The 16252-nt window shown below is 46.9% G+C and overlaps 1 protein-coding gene across 4 annotated transcripts in view; it reads right to left on the reverse strand.

Annotated features, from left to right (window-relative positions):
- Nucleotides 1–4084: 4084 nt before the first annotated feature.
- The window catches only part of alms1 (ALMS1 centrosome and basal body associated protein), a 98764-nt gene continuing 86596 nt past the window's right edge, over nucleotides 4085–16252 (reverse strand). For 3 of the 4 annotated variants that reach the window (XM_085976289.1, XM_085976280.1, XM_085976296.1), the window contains 4 exons: nucleotides 10975–11149; nucleotides 8142–8202; nucleotides 5251–5350; nucleotides 4085–4220 (listed from right to left, as the gene is read on the reverse strand). In XM_085976289.1, the coding sequence (XP_085832415.1) occupies nucleotides 4176–4220; nucleotides 5251–5350; nucleotides 8142–8202; nucleotides 10975–11149 (381 nt within the window). In that variant the 3' untranslated portion in view covers nucleotides 4085–4175. Of the gene's footprint in view, nucleotides 4221–5250; nucleotides 5351–8141; nucleotides 8203–10974; nucleotides 11150–16252 lie in introns of those variants that run through there. The other variant, XM_085976304.1, reaches the window with a different exon arrangement.

Consider the following 16252-nt stretch of genomic DNA (forward strand, 5'->3'; position numbering starts at 1 on the left):
AACCATGCTGACTTTGTCCTATTAAATTATGATTATCCAAATGTCCTGTTACTGTCTCCTTAATAATGGACTCCAAAATTTTACCTACCACAGATGTTAGGCTAACCGGTCTATAGTTTCCAGCCTTCTGCCCTTTTTAAATAAGGGTGTTACATTAGCAGTTTTCCAGTCTGCTGGGACCTTTGCCGAGTCCAGGGAGTTTTGGAAAATTATTACCAATGCATCCACAATCCCTACCGCCACTTCCCTCAAGACTCTAGGATGTAAGCCATCCGGTCCAGGTGATTTATCCGCCTTGTGTCCCATTATTTTACCGAGTACCACTTCCTTAGTGATTTTGATCGTGTTTAGCTCCTCCCCCCCTATTTGTCCAGTGTTGGGATATTCTTAGTGTCCTCTAAAGACTGATACAAAATATTCAGTGTTTTTGCCATCTCCATATTTCCCACCATTAATTTCCTGGTCTCATCCTCTAAGGGACCAACATTTACTTTAGCCACCCTTTTTCTTTTTATATAACTATAAAAACTCTTACTATCTGTTTTTATATTTTTTGCTAATTTACTTTCATAATCTATCTTCCCTTTCTTAATCAATCTTTTTGTTATTTTTTGCTGTCTTTTAAAGTTTTCCCAATCCTCTATCCTCCCACTAGATTTGGCTACCTTATATGCCCTTGTTTTTAGTCGAATACTATCCTTAATTTCTTTACTTAGCCACGGATGGCTGTCTTTTCTTTTACACCCTTTTCTTCAGTGGAATATATATTTTTTGGAAGTTGTAAAATAACTCCTTAAATGTACACCACTGATCATGTATCGTCTTACCCTTTAATCTATTTTCCCAATCCACTCTACTCAATTCCGCTCTCATACCTTCATAGTCTCCTTTATTCAAGCTTAGCACGCTTGTTTGAGATCCAACCTTCTCACCCTCTAATTGAATATGGAATTCAAACCATGTTATGGTCACTCATTCCAAGGGGATCCTTTACTAGGACATTTTTAATTAATCCTGTCTCGTTACACAGGACCAAATCTAAGGTTGCTTGCCCCCTGGTCGGTTCAGTTACATACTGCTCAAGAAACCCATCCCTAATACACTCAATGAACTCATCCTCAAGGCAGTCCTGCCCAATTTGATTTGTCCAATTAATATGATAGTTAAAATCCCCCATAATATCACACCTTAGAAACTATAAACCAAAGAGATTTAAGCTTAAAAAGGGAGAAATACTCACCAACCAATCACTTACCCGCTTTCTGGTGACGTCACACTTTGATTACTTTTTACCTCTCTCCTTCCCTCCGAGTTCGGAGACTGGAGACCCTTACCTGGGCTCTGGGACTTTTATAGCCCCGCTGAATTCCCGCCGACGCACTGAGGCCTTACCTGGGCTCTGGGACTTTTATAGCCCCGCTGAATTCCCGCCGACGCACTGAGGCCTTACCTGGGCTCTGGGACTTTTATAGCCCCGCTGCTGCCGCTGAAACACCCGCCGACGCTGTGAGGCCTTACCTGGTCTCTGGGACTTTTATAGCCCCGCTGCTGCCGCTGAAACACCCGCCGACGCTGTGAGGCCTTACCTGGTCTCTGGGACTTTTATAGCCCCGCTGCTGCCGCTGAAACACCCGCCGACGCTGTGAGGCCTTACCTGGGCTCTGGGACTTTTATAGCCCCGCTGCTGCCACTGAAACACCCGCCGATGCTCTGAGGCCTTACCTGGGCTCTGGGACTTTTATAGCCCCGCTGCTGCCGCTGAGTTCCCGCCGACGCACTGAGGCCTTACCTGGGCTCTGGGACTTTTATAGCCCCGCTGCTGCCGCTGAGTTCCCGCCGACGCTGTGAGGCCTTACCTGGGTCTCTGGGACTTTTATAGCCCCGCTGCTGCCGCTGAGTTCCCGCCGACGCTGTGAGGCCTTACCTGGGTCTCTGGGACTTTTATAGCCCCGCTGCTGCCGCTGAAACACCCGCCGATGCACTTGATGTCGAGTTCAACCATTTCAGATCATAACCTCGGCCCCGATTATATTTTTTATCCACTTTTGGTTTGTGCCTTTTCCTTTTTTTCTCCCACATGGCAGCTGTCTTTCATTCTGCCGGCGTATTTCACTTCATCTAGAGCCATCCTTTGTTTCTTTAACTGTCCTATTACATAGAAACATAGAAGATAGGAGCAGGAGTAGGCCATTCGGCCCCTCGAGCCTGCTCCGCCATTCAATGAGATCATGGCTGATCATCCAAATTCAGTACCCTGTCCCTGCCTTCTCCCCATATCCCTTGATCCCTTTAGCCTCAAGAAATATATCTAACTCTTTCTTGAATACATTTAATGAACTGGCCTCCACCGCCCTCTGTGGCAGAGAATTCCACAGGTTCACCACTCTCTGGGTGAAGAAATTCCTCATTTGTCCTAAATGGCTTCCCCCTTATCTCGCCTCGCCTTGAATATCTCTTAATGTCTCTTCACCTCTCACTGACCTTCCCTTTTGTTCTTTCATCCCCTCCCCAAACTTGCTTTTTCATCTGTTTCATTTCCTGCTTTTTTCTCAGTTCTGAAGAAGGGTTACGACCTGAAAAGTTAACTCTGTTTCTCTCTCCACGGATGTTGCCTGGCCTGCTGAGTTTTTCCAGCGTTTTCTGTGGTTATTAGAGCAGATCCCAATTGGAAAGTAACAAGAGTTGGGGCAGTGGCCACATGATGAGGGAGTGGGCGAGGGGTTGGTTGTGTCGCTGTCTTGGAATCTCCAGGCACAGGAGCCGCACTAAGCCGGCTGTCATGGTGATGAGGGCAGCGTCTCCTCCTCCTTTGGTGCAACGGTTCCAGGGGCCTGTGAGACACAAACTCGCGGGGCCATTCCTGAGCGGGGCAAGCTTAGCGCAGCCAGCCCCCGCTATGGGGCCGGACGAAGCTTTAAAAATCGGTGGGAGAGATCAGTAGATAACCACTTGTACCTCATATTAAACCTGTTACAGGTGAGAGAGTGTCATCGAGTTTTACCTGCAACAGGTGAGTAAGAAGGGACTTTGTTGCGGTCAGATGGCAGTAACTGGTTTTAGGAGAGGAAATGAGAAATGAGTTTGTGCAAATTGAGCTGTACGTGAATCTGCTTTTTAAAATAAAATGATCCTGCTGCAGATGGGTTTGTAAGGTCAGGCTTTCAATCATTAGCAGAAGGAAGAGGAGTGATCGACACACGTTTAACTTACTTTTATTTGCTACTTTTTAATAAATCCAATATTGCACCAGGGGTGAGATTAATGGTTTTTATCTTGTTGCTGATGAAAGTTAATAAAAAAAACTGCAATAACATAAAAAGTGGGGAAAATTGGAGCTTCCTTGTGAACATCAGAATTCTGGCATCAGGTTTATATTCTTTAGAGATATTCAGGCGCCTCACTTTCTACAGGCCGACCCAATTAGCACATCTGTCTGAAGAATTCAAACTGCCTGGGGAGGCAACACAGGCTGCCTTTGTCAGCAGCAAAAATGTAAGATTTCCGCTTTAAAATCCAGAAAATTGTTTAAAGCCGGAAAAAAATACGGGAAAGTGATGTTAATTTTACCGTAAACAAAGTTGCAGAATGGGCGTGTGAGTTTCAATCTAGATAAGTGAGGTGATGCATTGTGGAGGAGGAATAAGGAGGCCGCATACTCCCTGGAAAAGACTCTAAATGGGGCTGAGGTGCAAAGGGATCGAGGGGTATAGATTCACAAATCATTAAAGGTAACGCAGGTTAAAAAAAGCCACAAAAGTGTAAAGAAAGCACCAGGGTTCATTTCTAGAGGAACAGAAATCAAAAGCAGAGAAGTGATGTTAAACTTGTACAGAGCCTTGTCTGATTGCGACATGATTTGAGACAGTGGGGTGGCAATATGGGATATAGGCTTTTAAGTGGTTGCTGCTGTTGTAAAATGTGATGAAAAAGTCACGGTCAAAGGAGTTCGTGGCCCGCTCAGTACAAAAACAAATTAGAGGGAACACTGCCTCTCACCCTTAATATATCTGTAAAAGCCTTTAGTGCTGTCCTTGAATCTCACGTATTGCCATCACTGTGGGTGGGATAGAGACAAAAGACGGTCTTTATTTAAATAAATCTTTATTTACATTATAGCAGGTTCCACAGTAAGGACGAGAGCTCTGGGCCCGAGCTGCAACAGTCACTCTGCTCGTTCACTGCCAGGAAACCTTCTTAGCCAGCACACGGTTCGTGATTTTCTAACAAGGAAACAAAAGGGGCAAAGAGAGGAGGAGCGTTAGACGACAAGATGCAAATCCCAGCCCCGAGCCAGGTTTCAACGTCCTTTTCAATCGTGAAAAGTCACAAGAACACCCAACAAGAAAATAACTCTGGGGTACAATACTGGTGGGTACAGGTCTGTCACTGTATAACACTGGGGTGCAGTACTGGTGGGCACTGGTCCGTCGCTGTATAACACTGGGGTGCAGTACTGGTGGGCACTGGTCCGTCGCTGTATAACACTGGGTACAGTACTGGTGGGCACTGGTCAGTCGCTGTATAACACTGGGGTACAGTACTGGTGGGCACTGGTCCGTCGCTGTATAACACTGGGGTACAGTACTGGTGGGCACTGGTCCGTCACTGTATAACACTGGGGTACAGCACTGGTCTGTCACTGTATAACACTGGGGTACAGTACTGGTGGGCACAGGTCCATACCACTCCCTGGACTGAGCACAGTGAGGGTGTAACTGTCCCCTCACCCAGTCCCTTGGTCAGATGTGGAGATGTTATAATCAGTCCAAGTGCCCCAGGTTGATGCCGTGAGGAAAGGATGAATTCTGGGGAGAGCAGGAAGCCCCCGGACTCCCCACTGAGCATGTTCCGAGGCTGCCGTTCTGCTTCCCAAGGACTGAGTGTCCAGCTGGAAACGCTGGACGTGGCCTCAATGTGGGCGTAGCTGGGAACGCTGCATTGATCCGTCCCTGGACTGTGTCCGTACAACTGCTGGGCATTCAAAGAGACAGGAGGCACACTCAGTCCTACACACATACACTCAATCATGTCCATACATATAAACACGTACATTCATTTACCCTCCCGCGCTCGCTCTCTCTCGCGCCCTCCCTCCCTCCCGCACGCGCGCGCCCTCCCACTCTCTCACTCCTGAACAGTGACTTTCACGGAGATCGTTCCCAGTTCTTGAATATTGAAAGGGTCGGGGCTGTGGTGTATGGTGTTGCCGGGCTCTGTCCTGTGATTGAGGGGCTGATGACGGAGGCTCACCTGTTTGTAGAGCTGAGCCTTCATTCTGTAGGCCTGATACTCTGCTTTGCGTCTTTCCACCTCTCGTCTCCTGGTGACCTCGGGAAGCTGCTCGTACATTCTGCAACAGGACAAATAAAGGACGTCATGGTGGTCTGACCACATGTCCCCCCGTCTCTTGTTCACCAGAGTGACCAACACCGCCTGCACCATGGTGGGGTGAAGAGTGGAGCCGACACACAGCTCATTCACACTCTCTCCCCCCCCCCTCCCCGGCTCATACATCATTAATTCCATGTGTTCTAATGGAAGAGGGAACCTGCATTCATTTGGCCCCTTGTCACATCCTCAATGGGGATGTCTCCTCGATGGGGGCTGTTTTTGAAACTGGGTTGCTTGCAAGGCTACTTCAGGGGGTACTGAGAGTCAACCATTATCTGAATGGCAATAGATTGGGCGAAGGGGAAGTGCAACGAGACCTGGGTGTCCTTGTGCACCAGTAAGCATGCAGGTGCAGCAGGCGGTTAAGAAGGCAAATGGTATGTTGGCCTTCGTAGCCAGAGGGTTTGAGTACAGGAACAAGGATATCTTGCTGCAGTTGTACAGGGCCTTGGTGAGACCACACCTTGAGTATTGTGTGCAGTTTTGGTCACCTTATCTGAGGAAGGATGTTCTTGCCATGGAAGGAGTTCAGCGAAGATTCACCAGGCTGATACCTGGGATGGCAGGAATGACGTATGAGGAGAGATTGGGTCGATTGGACTTGTACTCGCTGGAGTTTAGAAGAATGAGAGGGGATCTTATTGAAACATAAAATTCTGACAGGACTGGACAGACTAGATGCAGGAAGGATGTTCCCGATGGTCGGGGAGTCCAGAACCAGGGGACACAGTCTAAGGATAAAGGGTAGGCCATTTAGGACAGAAATGAGGAGGAATTTCTTCACCCAGAGAGTGGTGAACCTGTGGAACTCTGTACCACAGAAGGTGGTGGAGGCCAGTTCATTAAATATATTCAAGAAGGAGTTGGATATATTTCTTAAGGCTAAAGGGATCAAGGGGTATGGGGAGAAAGCAGGAACCGGGTACTGAATTTGGATGATCAGCCATGATCGCATTGAATGGTGGAGCAGGCTCGAGGGGCCGAATGGCCTACTCCTGCTCCTATCTTCTATGTTTCTATGTTAACCATAGTGTGGGACAGGAGGCACGTGTAGACCGGAGCAGGTAAGAATGGCAGGTTCCCTTCCCTGAAGAACGTTAGTGACCAGTTGGGTTTTTACAACAGTCCCACAGCGTTCAAAGGTCCTTGTTCTGGTGCCAGTTCACAGGTGACCAGATTTACTGAATTAAATAACACAACTAGTCGAGGTGGGATTTCAACACACAACCTCTGGGCTTCTGGTTAGCTCTGGGATCAGTGCCTTCAGGGAAAGAGGGGAGAATACTGGGTGTCTAGAAGTACCACCCTTTGTGTGGCCTGTTCCTGAAAGTGTTGCACCAATGGGACTTAGAACATACTGTTTGCTGGTGCTCTGGGGGAGGGTTTAAACTAAAATGGCAGGGGGTTGGGAACCTGAGCAGGGGGACAGAGGAAAGGGAAACAAGGATAAAAGCAAAAGATAGGAAGGAGAAAAACAAAAGTGGCAGTCAGAGAAATCAACGGTTTAAATCAAACATGACCACAGTAAATAATAATTCTAATAGGTCTAAGAGCGTTAAAAAAACAAGCCTGAAGGCCTTGTGTCTTAATGCGAGGAGCATTCGTAATAAGGTGGATGAATTAGCTGCGCAAATAGAGGTAAACAAATATGATTTGATTGGGATTACGGAAACATGGTTCCAGGGTGGCCAAGGCTGGGATCTCAACATCCAGGGGTATTCAATATTCAGGAAAGATAGGCAAAAAGGAAAGGGAGGTGGGGTAGTACTGCTGGTTAAAGAAGGGATTAACACAATTGTAAGGAAGGATATTAGCTCTGATGATGTGGAATCTGTATAGGTAGAACTGAGAAATACCAAGGGGCAGAAAACGTTAGTGGGAGTGGTATATAGACCTCCAAACAGTAATGCAGAGGTTGGGGATGGCATTAAAAGGGAAATTAGAGAAGCGTGCAATAAGGGCACAGCAGTTATCATGGGTGACTTTAATCTACATATAGATTGGGCTAACCAAATTGGTAACAATACTGTGGAGGAGGAATTCCTGGAGTGTTTACGGGATGGTTTCCTGGACCAATATGTCGAGGAACCAACCAGAGATCAGGCCATCTTAGACTGGGTATTATGTAATAAGAAAGGATTAATTAGCAATCTTGTTGTACGAGGCCCCTTGGGTCGGAGCGATCATAATATGATAGAATTCTTCATTAAGATGTAGAATGAAGTAGTTGACTCAGAGACTAGGGTCCTGAATTTAAATAAAAGAAACTACGATGGTCTGAGGCGTGAGTTGGGTAGGATTGATTGGGGAATGTCACAGTGGATAGGCAATGGCAAACATTCAAAGACCGCATGGATGAACTATAGAATTTGTTCATCACAGTTTGGCATAAAAATAAAACAAAAAAGGTGACTCAACCGTGGCTAACAAGGGAAATTAGGGATAGCATAAGATCCAAGGAGAGGACATATAAATTGGCCAGAAAAAGCAGTAAACCTGAGGATTGGGAGCAGTTTAGGATTCAACGGGATTAATTAAGAAGGGGAAAATAGAATGAGAGTAAGTTTGCAGGGAACATAAAAACTGACTGTAAAAGCTTTTATAGATATGTGTGAAGAGAAAAAGATTGGTGAAGTCAAGCATAGGTCCCTTGCAGTCAGAATCAGTATTTTCTGTTATTTTAGTTGTGTAATCTTATCACTGCATCACAATAACACCTCATCAACAGACTAACCCGGAGTAACACTCACCGCTTCGACCGGTCGAACATTTCCCTCTTTGGGATTCTCTTCTTGAATAAAATGGAATAGTCTGAAAAATGCAAAGGAAGAAACTGGTTCTGGCATCGATTGGAACTGTTAAACACGCTGAGCGCCCACAAAACACATCAAACCATTACTCTTTAAATTCATCCTTGGGATGTGGGCGTCGCTGGCAAGGCCAGCATTTATTGCCCATCCCTTATTGCCCTCAAGAAGGTGGTGGTGACCCGCCGCCTTGAACCGCTGCAGTCCGTGTGGTGAAGGTGCTCCCACAGTGCTGTTAGGGAGGGAGTTCCAGGATTTTGACCCAGCGACGATGAAGGAACGCCGATATATTTCTAAGTCAGGATGGTGTATGACTTGGAGGGGAACTTGGAGGTGGTGGTGTTCCCATGCGCCTGCTGCCCTTGTCCTTCTAGGTGGAAGAGGTCGTGGGTTTGGGAGGTGCTGCCGAAGAAGCCTTGGCGAGTTGCTGCAGTGCATCTTGTAGATAGTACACACTGCAGCCACGGTGCGCCGGTGGTGGAGGGAGTGAATGTTTAAGGTGGTGGATGGGGTGCCAATCAAGCGGGCTGCTTTGTCCTGGATGGTGTCGAGCTTCTTGAGTGTTGTTGGAGCTGCACTCATCCAGGCAAGTGGAGAGTATTCCATCACACTCCTTACTTGTGCCTTGTAGATGGTGGAAAGGCTTTGGGGAGTCAGGAGGTGAGACACTCGCCGCAGAATACCCAGCCTCTGATCTGCTCTTGTTGCCACAGTATTTATGTGACTGGTCCAGTTAAGTTTCTGGTCAATGGTGACCCCCCAGGATATTGATGGAGGAGGTTTTGGCGATGGTAATGCCATTGAATGTCAAGGGGCGGTGGATAGACTCTCGCTTGTTGGAGATAGTCATTGCCTGGCACTTGTGTGGCGCGAATGTTACCTGCCACTTATCAGCCCAAGCCTGAACGTTGTTCAGGTCTTGTTGCATGCGGGCATGGATTGCTTCATTATCTGAGGAATTGTGAATGGCACTGAACACTGTGCAGTCATCAGCGAACATCCCCATTTCTGACCTTATGTTGAAGGGAAGGTCATTGATGAAGCAGCTGAAGATGGTTGGGCCTAGGACACTGCCCTGAGGAACTTCTGCAGCGATGTCCTGGGGCTGTGATGATTGACCACCAACCACCACAACCATCTTCCTTTTGCTAGGTATGACTCCAGCCAGTGGAGAGTTTTCCCCCCGATTCCCACTGACTTCAGTTTTACTAGGGCTCCTTGATGCCACACTCGGTCAAATGCTGCCTTGATGTCAAGGGCAGTCACTCTCACCTCACCTCTGGAATTCAGCTCCTTTGTCGAGTGGTCTTAGCGGAACCCAAACTGGGCATCAGTGAGCAGGACTTCAGAGGGCAGTTAAGAGTCAACCATGTTGGTGTGGACTGGAGTCACATATAGGCCAGACCGGGTAAGGACGGCAGGTTTCCTTCCCTAAAGGACATCAGTGAACCAGTTGGGTTTTTACGACAAGCCGACAGCCTCATGGTCACTTTTACTGACACCAGTTTCTTACTTCCAGATTATTAGTGCAGGCCCCTCGGTTACTAGTCCAGGAACATAACCACTGCACAGTGTGCGCAGTCAGTTACTTGGGGAGTGAGTACTACCCCATGTGGAATAGAAGATGCTTCTCACGGGGAACGCTTGCTGTGACTGGAGGTGTACAAACCACCAATGATCCAGGCTCTCTCGGTACAGACACGGGCCAGATAACAGGGCTGTCAGCACCCAGAGTATATGGGAAGGGCTTTGATCCATTGGGATCCTGTGGAGTGGGAGTGAATGGGAAGAGGTTTGGGATTTGGCGCTTGGATTGCGTTTGAGTGCAACTGATACCACAGAAACTGAAATATGAAATACAATTAAATCCTATTTTGATGTGCATAGGATTACACAGGATATACGGCACAGAAACAGGCCATTCGGCCCAACCAGTCCATGCCAGCGTTTATGCCCCACTCGAGCCTCCCCCCATCTTTCCTCATCTAAATCTATCAGCATAACCCTCTATTCCCTTCTCCCTCACATGCTTGTCCAGCCTCCCCGTAAATGCATCTATGCAATTCGCTTCAACCACTCCCTGTGGTAGCGAGTTCCACATTCTCACCACTCTCTGGGTAAAGAAGTTTCTCCTGAATTCCCTATTGGATTTCTTGGTGACTATCTTATATTGATGACCTCTAGTTATGCTCTTCCCCACAAGTGGAAACATTCTCTCTGTATCCACTCTATCAAAACCTTTCATCATTTTAAAGACCTCTATTAGGTCACCCCTCAGCCTTCTCTTTTCAAGAGAAAAGAGACCCAGCCTGTTCATCCTTTCCCGATAGGAAAACCCTCGCAGTTCTGGTATCATCCTTGTAAATCCTCTCTGCACCCTCTCCAGTGCCTCTATATCCTTTTTATAATATGGCGACCAGAACTGTACGCAGTACTCCGAGTGTGGTCTAACCAAGGTTCGATACAGGTTTAGATGCGATGTAGTTCGATGCTTCTGGTTTTATCCGTGGTCTGTGCCCAATTACCTGCCAATAATCAGGACCTCCAAAACTAGGGGTCATCGATATAAGATAGTCACTAATAAATCCTATGCATTTAATGGGAAGCTAGATAAGCATATGAAGGAGAAAGGAACAGAAGGACAGGGTGAGATGAAGTCGGGTGAGAGAAGGCTCATGTGGAGCATAAACACCAGCATGGACGGGTTGGGCTGAATGGCCTGTTTCTGTGTTGTAGACTCGGTGTAACATGTAATTCTGTGTACATTAGCGCTCACCCAGCTCATAGCCCTTCTTGTCTCTGGGCCCTCTCTCCGGGGGTTGGTTGAAAAGCCCCTCTCTCTCACTCTGCAGGATGCTCTGTATCTTCCTCTCCTCCGCCAGTAACTCCAGATGCCGCATCCGTTCCCGGGAGTGGGAGATGAAACCGGGTCTATTCATGTGCAGGGCCTCCTGTGAACAAAATAGAACATGGACATGGGGTGGACAGAGGAGTGTACGCGGTGCTGGGCTTGGTACGGAGACACATACAGATCCTGATCTCACCAAGGGCTGCAACTGAGGTTTGCATCCCCTGAAGGAGTTGATCCTTTGCTGGGGTGCAGCTCCACAATGTCTCAGTCAAGTGGCCATTATTCATGTCTGGACCTCAAGAGCGAATTCTTGCTCAGCTCAGCTCACTGCAGGACTCCCCCCGCCCCCCCAGCTCACAAACAAATACTCTGGCCTGTGTGAGGGACCCCCCCACCCTCCACATCACCCCTCCCCTCAACCCCTACCCCTGCGTCACCCCTCCACAGCCCCCCACCGTGACCCCATACCTCCCCAGACCCCAGCATCCCCGTTCCCCCACCCTACCACCCCCCTCACTAATCATAGACTCATAGAATAGTTACAGCACAGAAGGAGGCCATTCGGCCCGTCGAGCCCGTGCCGGCTCTCTGCAAGAGCACTTCAGCAAGTCCCACTCCCCCACCCTTTCCCCATAGCCCTGCAAATGTTTTTCCTTCAGGTACTTATCCAATTCCCTTTTGAAAGCCACGATTGAATTTGCCTCCACCACCCTTTCAGGCAGTGAATTCCAGATCCTAACCACTCGCTGCGTAAAAAAGTTTTTCCTCCTGTCGCCTTTGGTTCTTCTGCCAATCACCTTAAATCTGTGTCCTCTGGTTCTTGACCCTTCCGCCAATGGGAACAGTTTCTCTCTATCTACTCTGTCCAGACCCCTCATGATTTTGAACATCTCTATCAAATCCCCTCTCAACCTTCTCTGCTCGAAGGAGAACAACCCCAGCTTCTCCAGTCTATCCACATAACTGAAGTCCCTCATTCCTGGAACCATTCTCGTAAATCTTTTCTGCACCCTCTCTAAGGCCTTCACATCCTTCCTAAAGTGCGGTGCCCAGAATTGGACACAATACTCCAGTTGAGGCCCAACCAGTGTTTTATAAAGGTTCATCATAACTTCCTTGCTTTTGTACTCTGTGCCTCGATTTATAAAGCTCAGGATCCCGTATGCTTTTTTAACCACGTTCTCAACCTGCCCTGCCACCTTCAGCGATTTGTGCACATATACCCCCAGGTCTCTCTGTGCAGGCACTGGAGACTTTTAATCAAACATCAATATTATTTGAGTTGAATGGGCCGATACTCTCTGGAGTTTAGAAGAATGAGAGGTGATCTCATGAAACATACAAGATTCTGAGGGGGATTGACAGGGTAGATGCTGAGAGGTTGTTTCCCCTGGCTGGAGAGTCTAGAACCAGGGGTCACAGTCTCAGGATAAGGGGTCGGCCATTTACGACTGAGATGAGGAGGAATTTCTTCACTCAGAGGGTTGTGAATCTTTGGAATTCTCTGCCCCAGAGGGCAGTGGAGGCTGAGTCGTTGGGTCTATTCAAGGCTGAGATAGATAGATTTTTGGACTCTTAGGAAATCAAGGGATATGCTCTTGTCCAACAGGTTCGAGGTTCTTACTCCCTGTGAGGATGGGAACGGGGACTGCGGGGAGGATGAGCAACCCGGCCACAGCACCGTGGAGCGGGGGGCCATTCACGTGGGGAGAGTTAAAAGAAATGTTGTAGTGGTAGGGGATAGTATCGTTAGGGGGATAGATAGAGTTCTTTGCAGCCGAGAGCAAGAGTCCCGAAGGCTGTGTTGCCTACCCGGTGCCAGGGTTAAGGACATCTCCTCTGGGCTGGAGAGAAACTTGGAGTGGGAGGGGGAGGATCCAGTTGTCGTGGTCCATGTTGGTACCAACGTCATAGATAGGACAAGGAAAGAGGTTCTGCTGAGGGAGTATGAGCAGCTAGGGGCCAAATTAAAAAGCAGAACCACAAGGGTAATAATCTCTGGATTACTACCTGAGCCATGAGCAAATTTGGCTAGGGTAAATAAAATCAGAGTTAAATAAAATCAGAGAGTTAAATGCGTGGCTCAAAGACTGGTGTGGGAGAAATGGGTTTTGCTTCTTGGGACACTGGCACCAGTGCTGGGACAGGAGAGAGCTGTTCCGTTGGGACGGACTTCACTTGGCCAGTGCTGGGACCAGAGTCCTGGCGAATCGAATAACTAGGGCTGTAGAGAGGGCTTTAAACTAATTAGTGGGGGGGGGGGGGGGGGGGGGGAGGTTTCAAGAGAGCAAAAAATAAAAATGTCAGTGGAGAAGGCAATAGAGCAAAGTAGCAGTGGGGAAATTAAAAACCAGAGCGTGTCAGGAAGGGACAGAATATATAAAGATAAAGGTAAAGTAGAAAAGAGGGTAAAAGCAGGAATAAATTGTCACAAAACATATTTAAAAGTTCTTTATCTGAATGCACGCAGCATTCGTAACAAAATAGACGAGTTGACGGTACAAATTACTACACATGGGTATGACCTGGTGGCCATTACAGAAACATGGCTGCGAGGTGACCATGACTGGGAACTAAACATCCAGGGGTATTTGACTATTAGGAAGGGCAGACAGGAAGGAAAGGGAGGTGGGGTGGATATGTTAATAAAGGATGGAATCACCGCAATAGTGAGAAATGATATTGGGTCAAAGGATCAGGATAGTGAAACAGTTTGGGTGGAGATAAGGAATAATAAGGGGAAAAAGTCACTAGTGGGCGTAGTCTATAGGCCTCCTAACAGTTGCAGCTCTATTGGTCGGAGCACAAATCAGGAAATAGTTGGGGCTTGTAATAAGGGAACAGCTATAATCATGGGAGATTTTAACTTTCATATTGACTGGACAAATCAAATTGGGCAGGGCAGCCTTGAGGAAGAGTTCATAGAGTGCATTAGGGACGGGTTCCTTGAGCAGTATGTTACTGAACCAACCAGGGGGCAGGCAATCTTAGATCTGGTCCTGTGTAATGAGACAGGATTAATAAAAAATGTCCTAGTAAAGGATCCCCTTGGAATGAGTGACCATAACATGGTTGAATTCCAAATTCAGTTGGAGGGTGAGAGAGTTGGATCTCAAACCAGCGTACTAAGCTTAAATAAAGGAGACTATGAAGGTATGAGAGTAGAATTGGCTAAAGTGGACTGGGAAAATAGATTAAGTTGTAAGACGGTACAGGAGCAGTGGTGTACATTCAAGGAGATATTTCACAACTTTCAAGAAAAATATATTCCACTGAGGAAAAAGGGGCGTAAAAGAAAAGACAGCCATCCGTGGCTAAGTAAAGTAATAAAGGATAGTATCCGACTGAAAACAAGGGCATATAAAGTAGCCAAATCTAGTGGGAGGATAGAAGATTGGGAAGCATTTAAAAGCCAGCAAAGAATAACTAAAAGATTAATTAAGAAACGGAAGATAGACTATGAAAGTAAACTAGAAACTCTTGCTATCTGTTTTTATATTTTTTGCTACAGTTATATAAAAAGAAAAAGGGTGGCTAAAGTGAATGTTGGTCCCTTAGAGGACGAGACCGGGAAATTAGTAATGGGGAACATGGAGATGGCAAATACGCTAAACAAATATATTGTATCAGTCTTTACAGTAGAGGACACTAAAAATATCCCAACACTGGACAAACAGGGGGCTATGGGGGGGGGGGGGGAGGAGCTAAACACGATTAAAATCACTAAGGAGATGGTACTCGGTAAGATAATGGGACTTAAGGCGGATAAGTCCCCTGGACCTGATGGCTTACATCCTAGGGTCTTGAGAGAAGTAGTGGTAGGGATTGCGGATGCATTGGTGGTAATTTTCCAAAACTCCCTGGATCCAGGAAAGGTCCCAGCAGATTGGAAAACTGCTAATGTAATGCCCTTATTTAAAAAGGGAGGTAGACAAAAGGCTGGAAACTATAGGCCAGTTAGCCTAACATCTGTGGTTGGTAAAATGTTGGAGTCCATTATTAAGGAAGCAGTAACAGGACATTTGGATAAGCATAATTTAATCGGACAGAGTCAGCATGGTTTTATGAAGGGGAAATCACGTTTGACAAATTTGCTCGAATTCTTTGAGGACATAACAAAAAGGGTGGATAAAGGGGAACCAGTGGATGTGGTGTATTTGGACTTCCAAAAGGCATTTGACAAGGTGCCACACAAAAGATTACTGCACAAGATAAAAAATCACGGGATTGGGGGTAATATACTGGCATGGGTGGAAGATTGGCTATCTAACAGCAAACAGAGAGTTGGGATAAATGGTTCATTCTCGGGTTGGCAATCAGTAACTAGTGGTGTTCCGCAGGGGTCAGTGCTGGGACCCCAACTCTTTACAATCTATATTAACGATTTGGAGGAGGGGACCAAGTGCAACGTATCCAAGTTTGCCGACGATACAAAGATGGGAGGGAAAGCAGTGAGTGAGGAGGACATAAAAAACCTGCAAAAGGACATAGACAGGCTAAGTGAGTGGGCAGAAATTTGGCAGATGGAATATAATGTTGGAAAGTGTGAGGTTATGCACTTTGGCAGAAAAAATCAAAGAGCAAGTTATTATCTAAATGGAAAGAAACTGCAAAGTGCTACAGTACAAAGGGATCTGGGGGTCCTGGTGCATGAAACACAGAAGGTTAGTATGCAGGTACAGCAGGTGATCAGGAAGGCCAATGGAATCTTGGCTTTTATTGCAAGGGGGATGGAGTATAAAAGCAGGGAAGTTTTGTTTCAGTTATACAGGGTACTGGTGAGGCCACACCTGGAATACTGCATACAGGTTTGGTTTCCATATTTAAGAAAAGATATACTTGCTCTCGAGGCAGTTCAGAGAAGGTTCACTCAGTTGATTCCGGAGATGAGGGGATTGACGTATGAGGAAAGGTTGAGTAGGTTGGGCCTCTACTCATTGGAATTCAGAAGAATGAGAGGCGATCTTATCGAAACATATAAGATTGTGAGGGGGCTTGATCGGGTGGATGCGGTGAGGATGTTTCCACTGATGGGTGAGATTAGAACTAGGGGGCATAATCTTAGAATAAGGGGCTGCCCTTTCAAAACTGAGATGAGGAGAAACTTCTTCACTCAGAGGGTAGTAAATCTATGGAATTTGCTACCCCAGAGAGCTGTGGAAGCTGCGACATTAAATAAATTTAAAATGGAGATAGACAGTTT

This window comes from Somniosus microcephalus, chromosome 2, assembly GCF_052327205.1.
Source record: "Somniosus microcephalus isolate GS21.2 chromosome 2, FLI_Smic_1.0, whole genome shotgun sequence".
Taxonomy (NCBI): domain Eukaryota; kingdom Metazoa; phylum Chordata; class Chondrichthyes; order Squaliformes; family Somniosidae; genus Somniosus; species Somniosus microcephalus.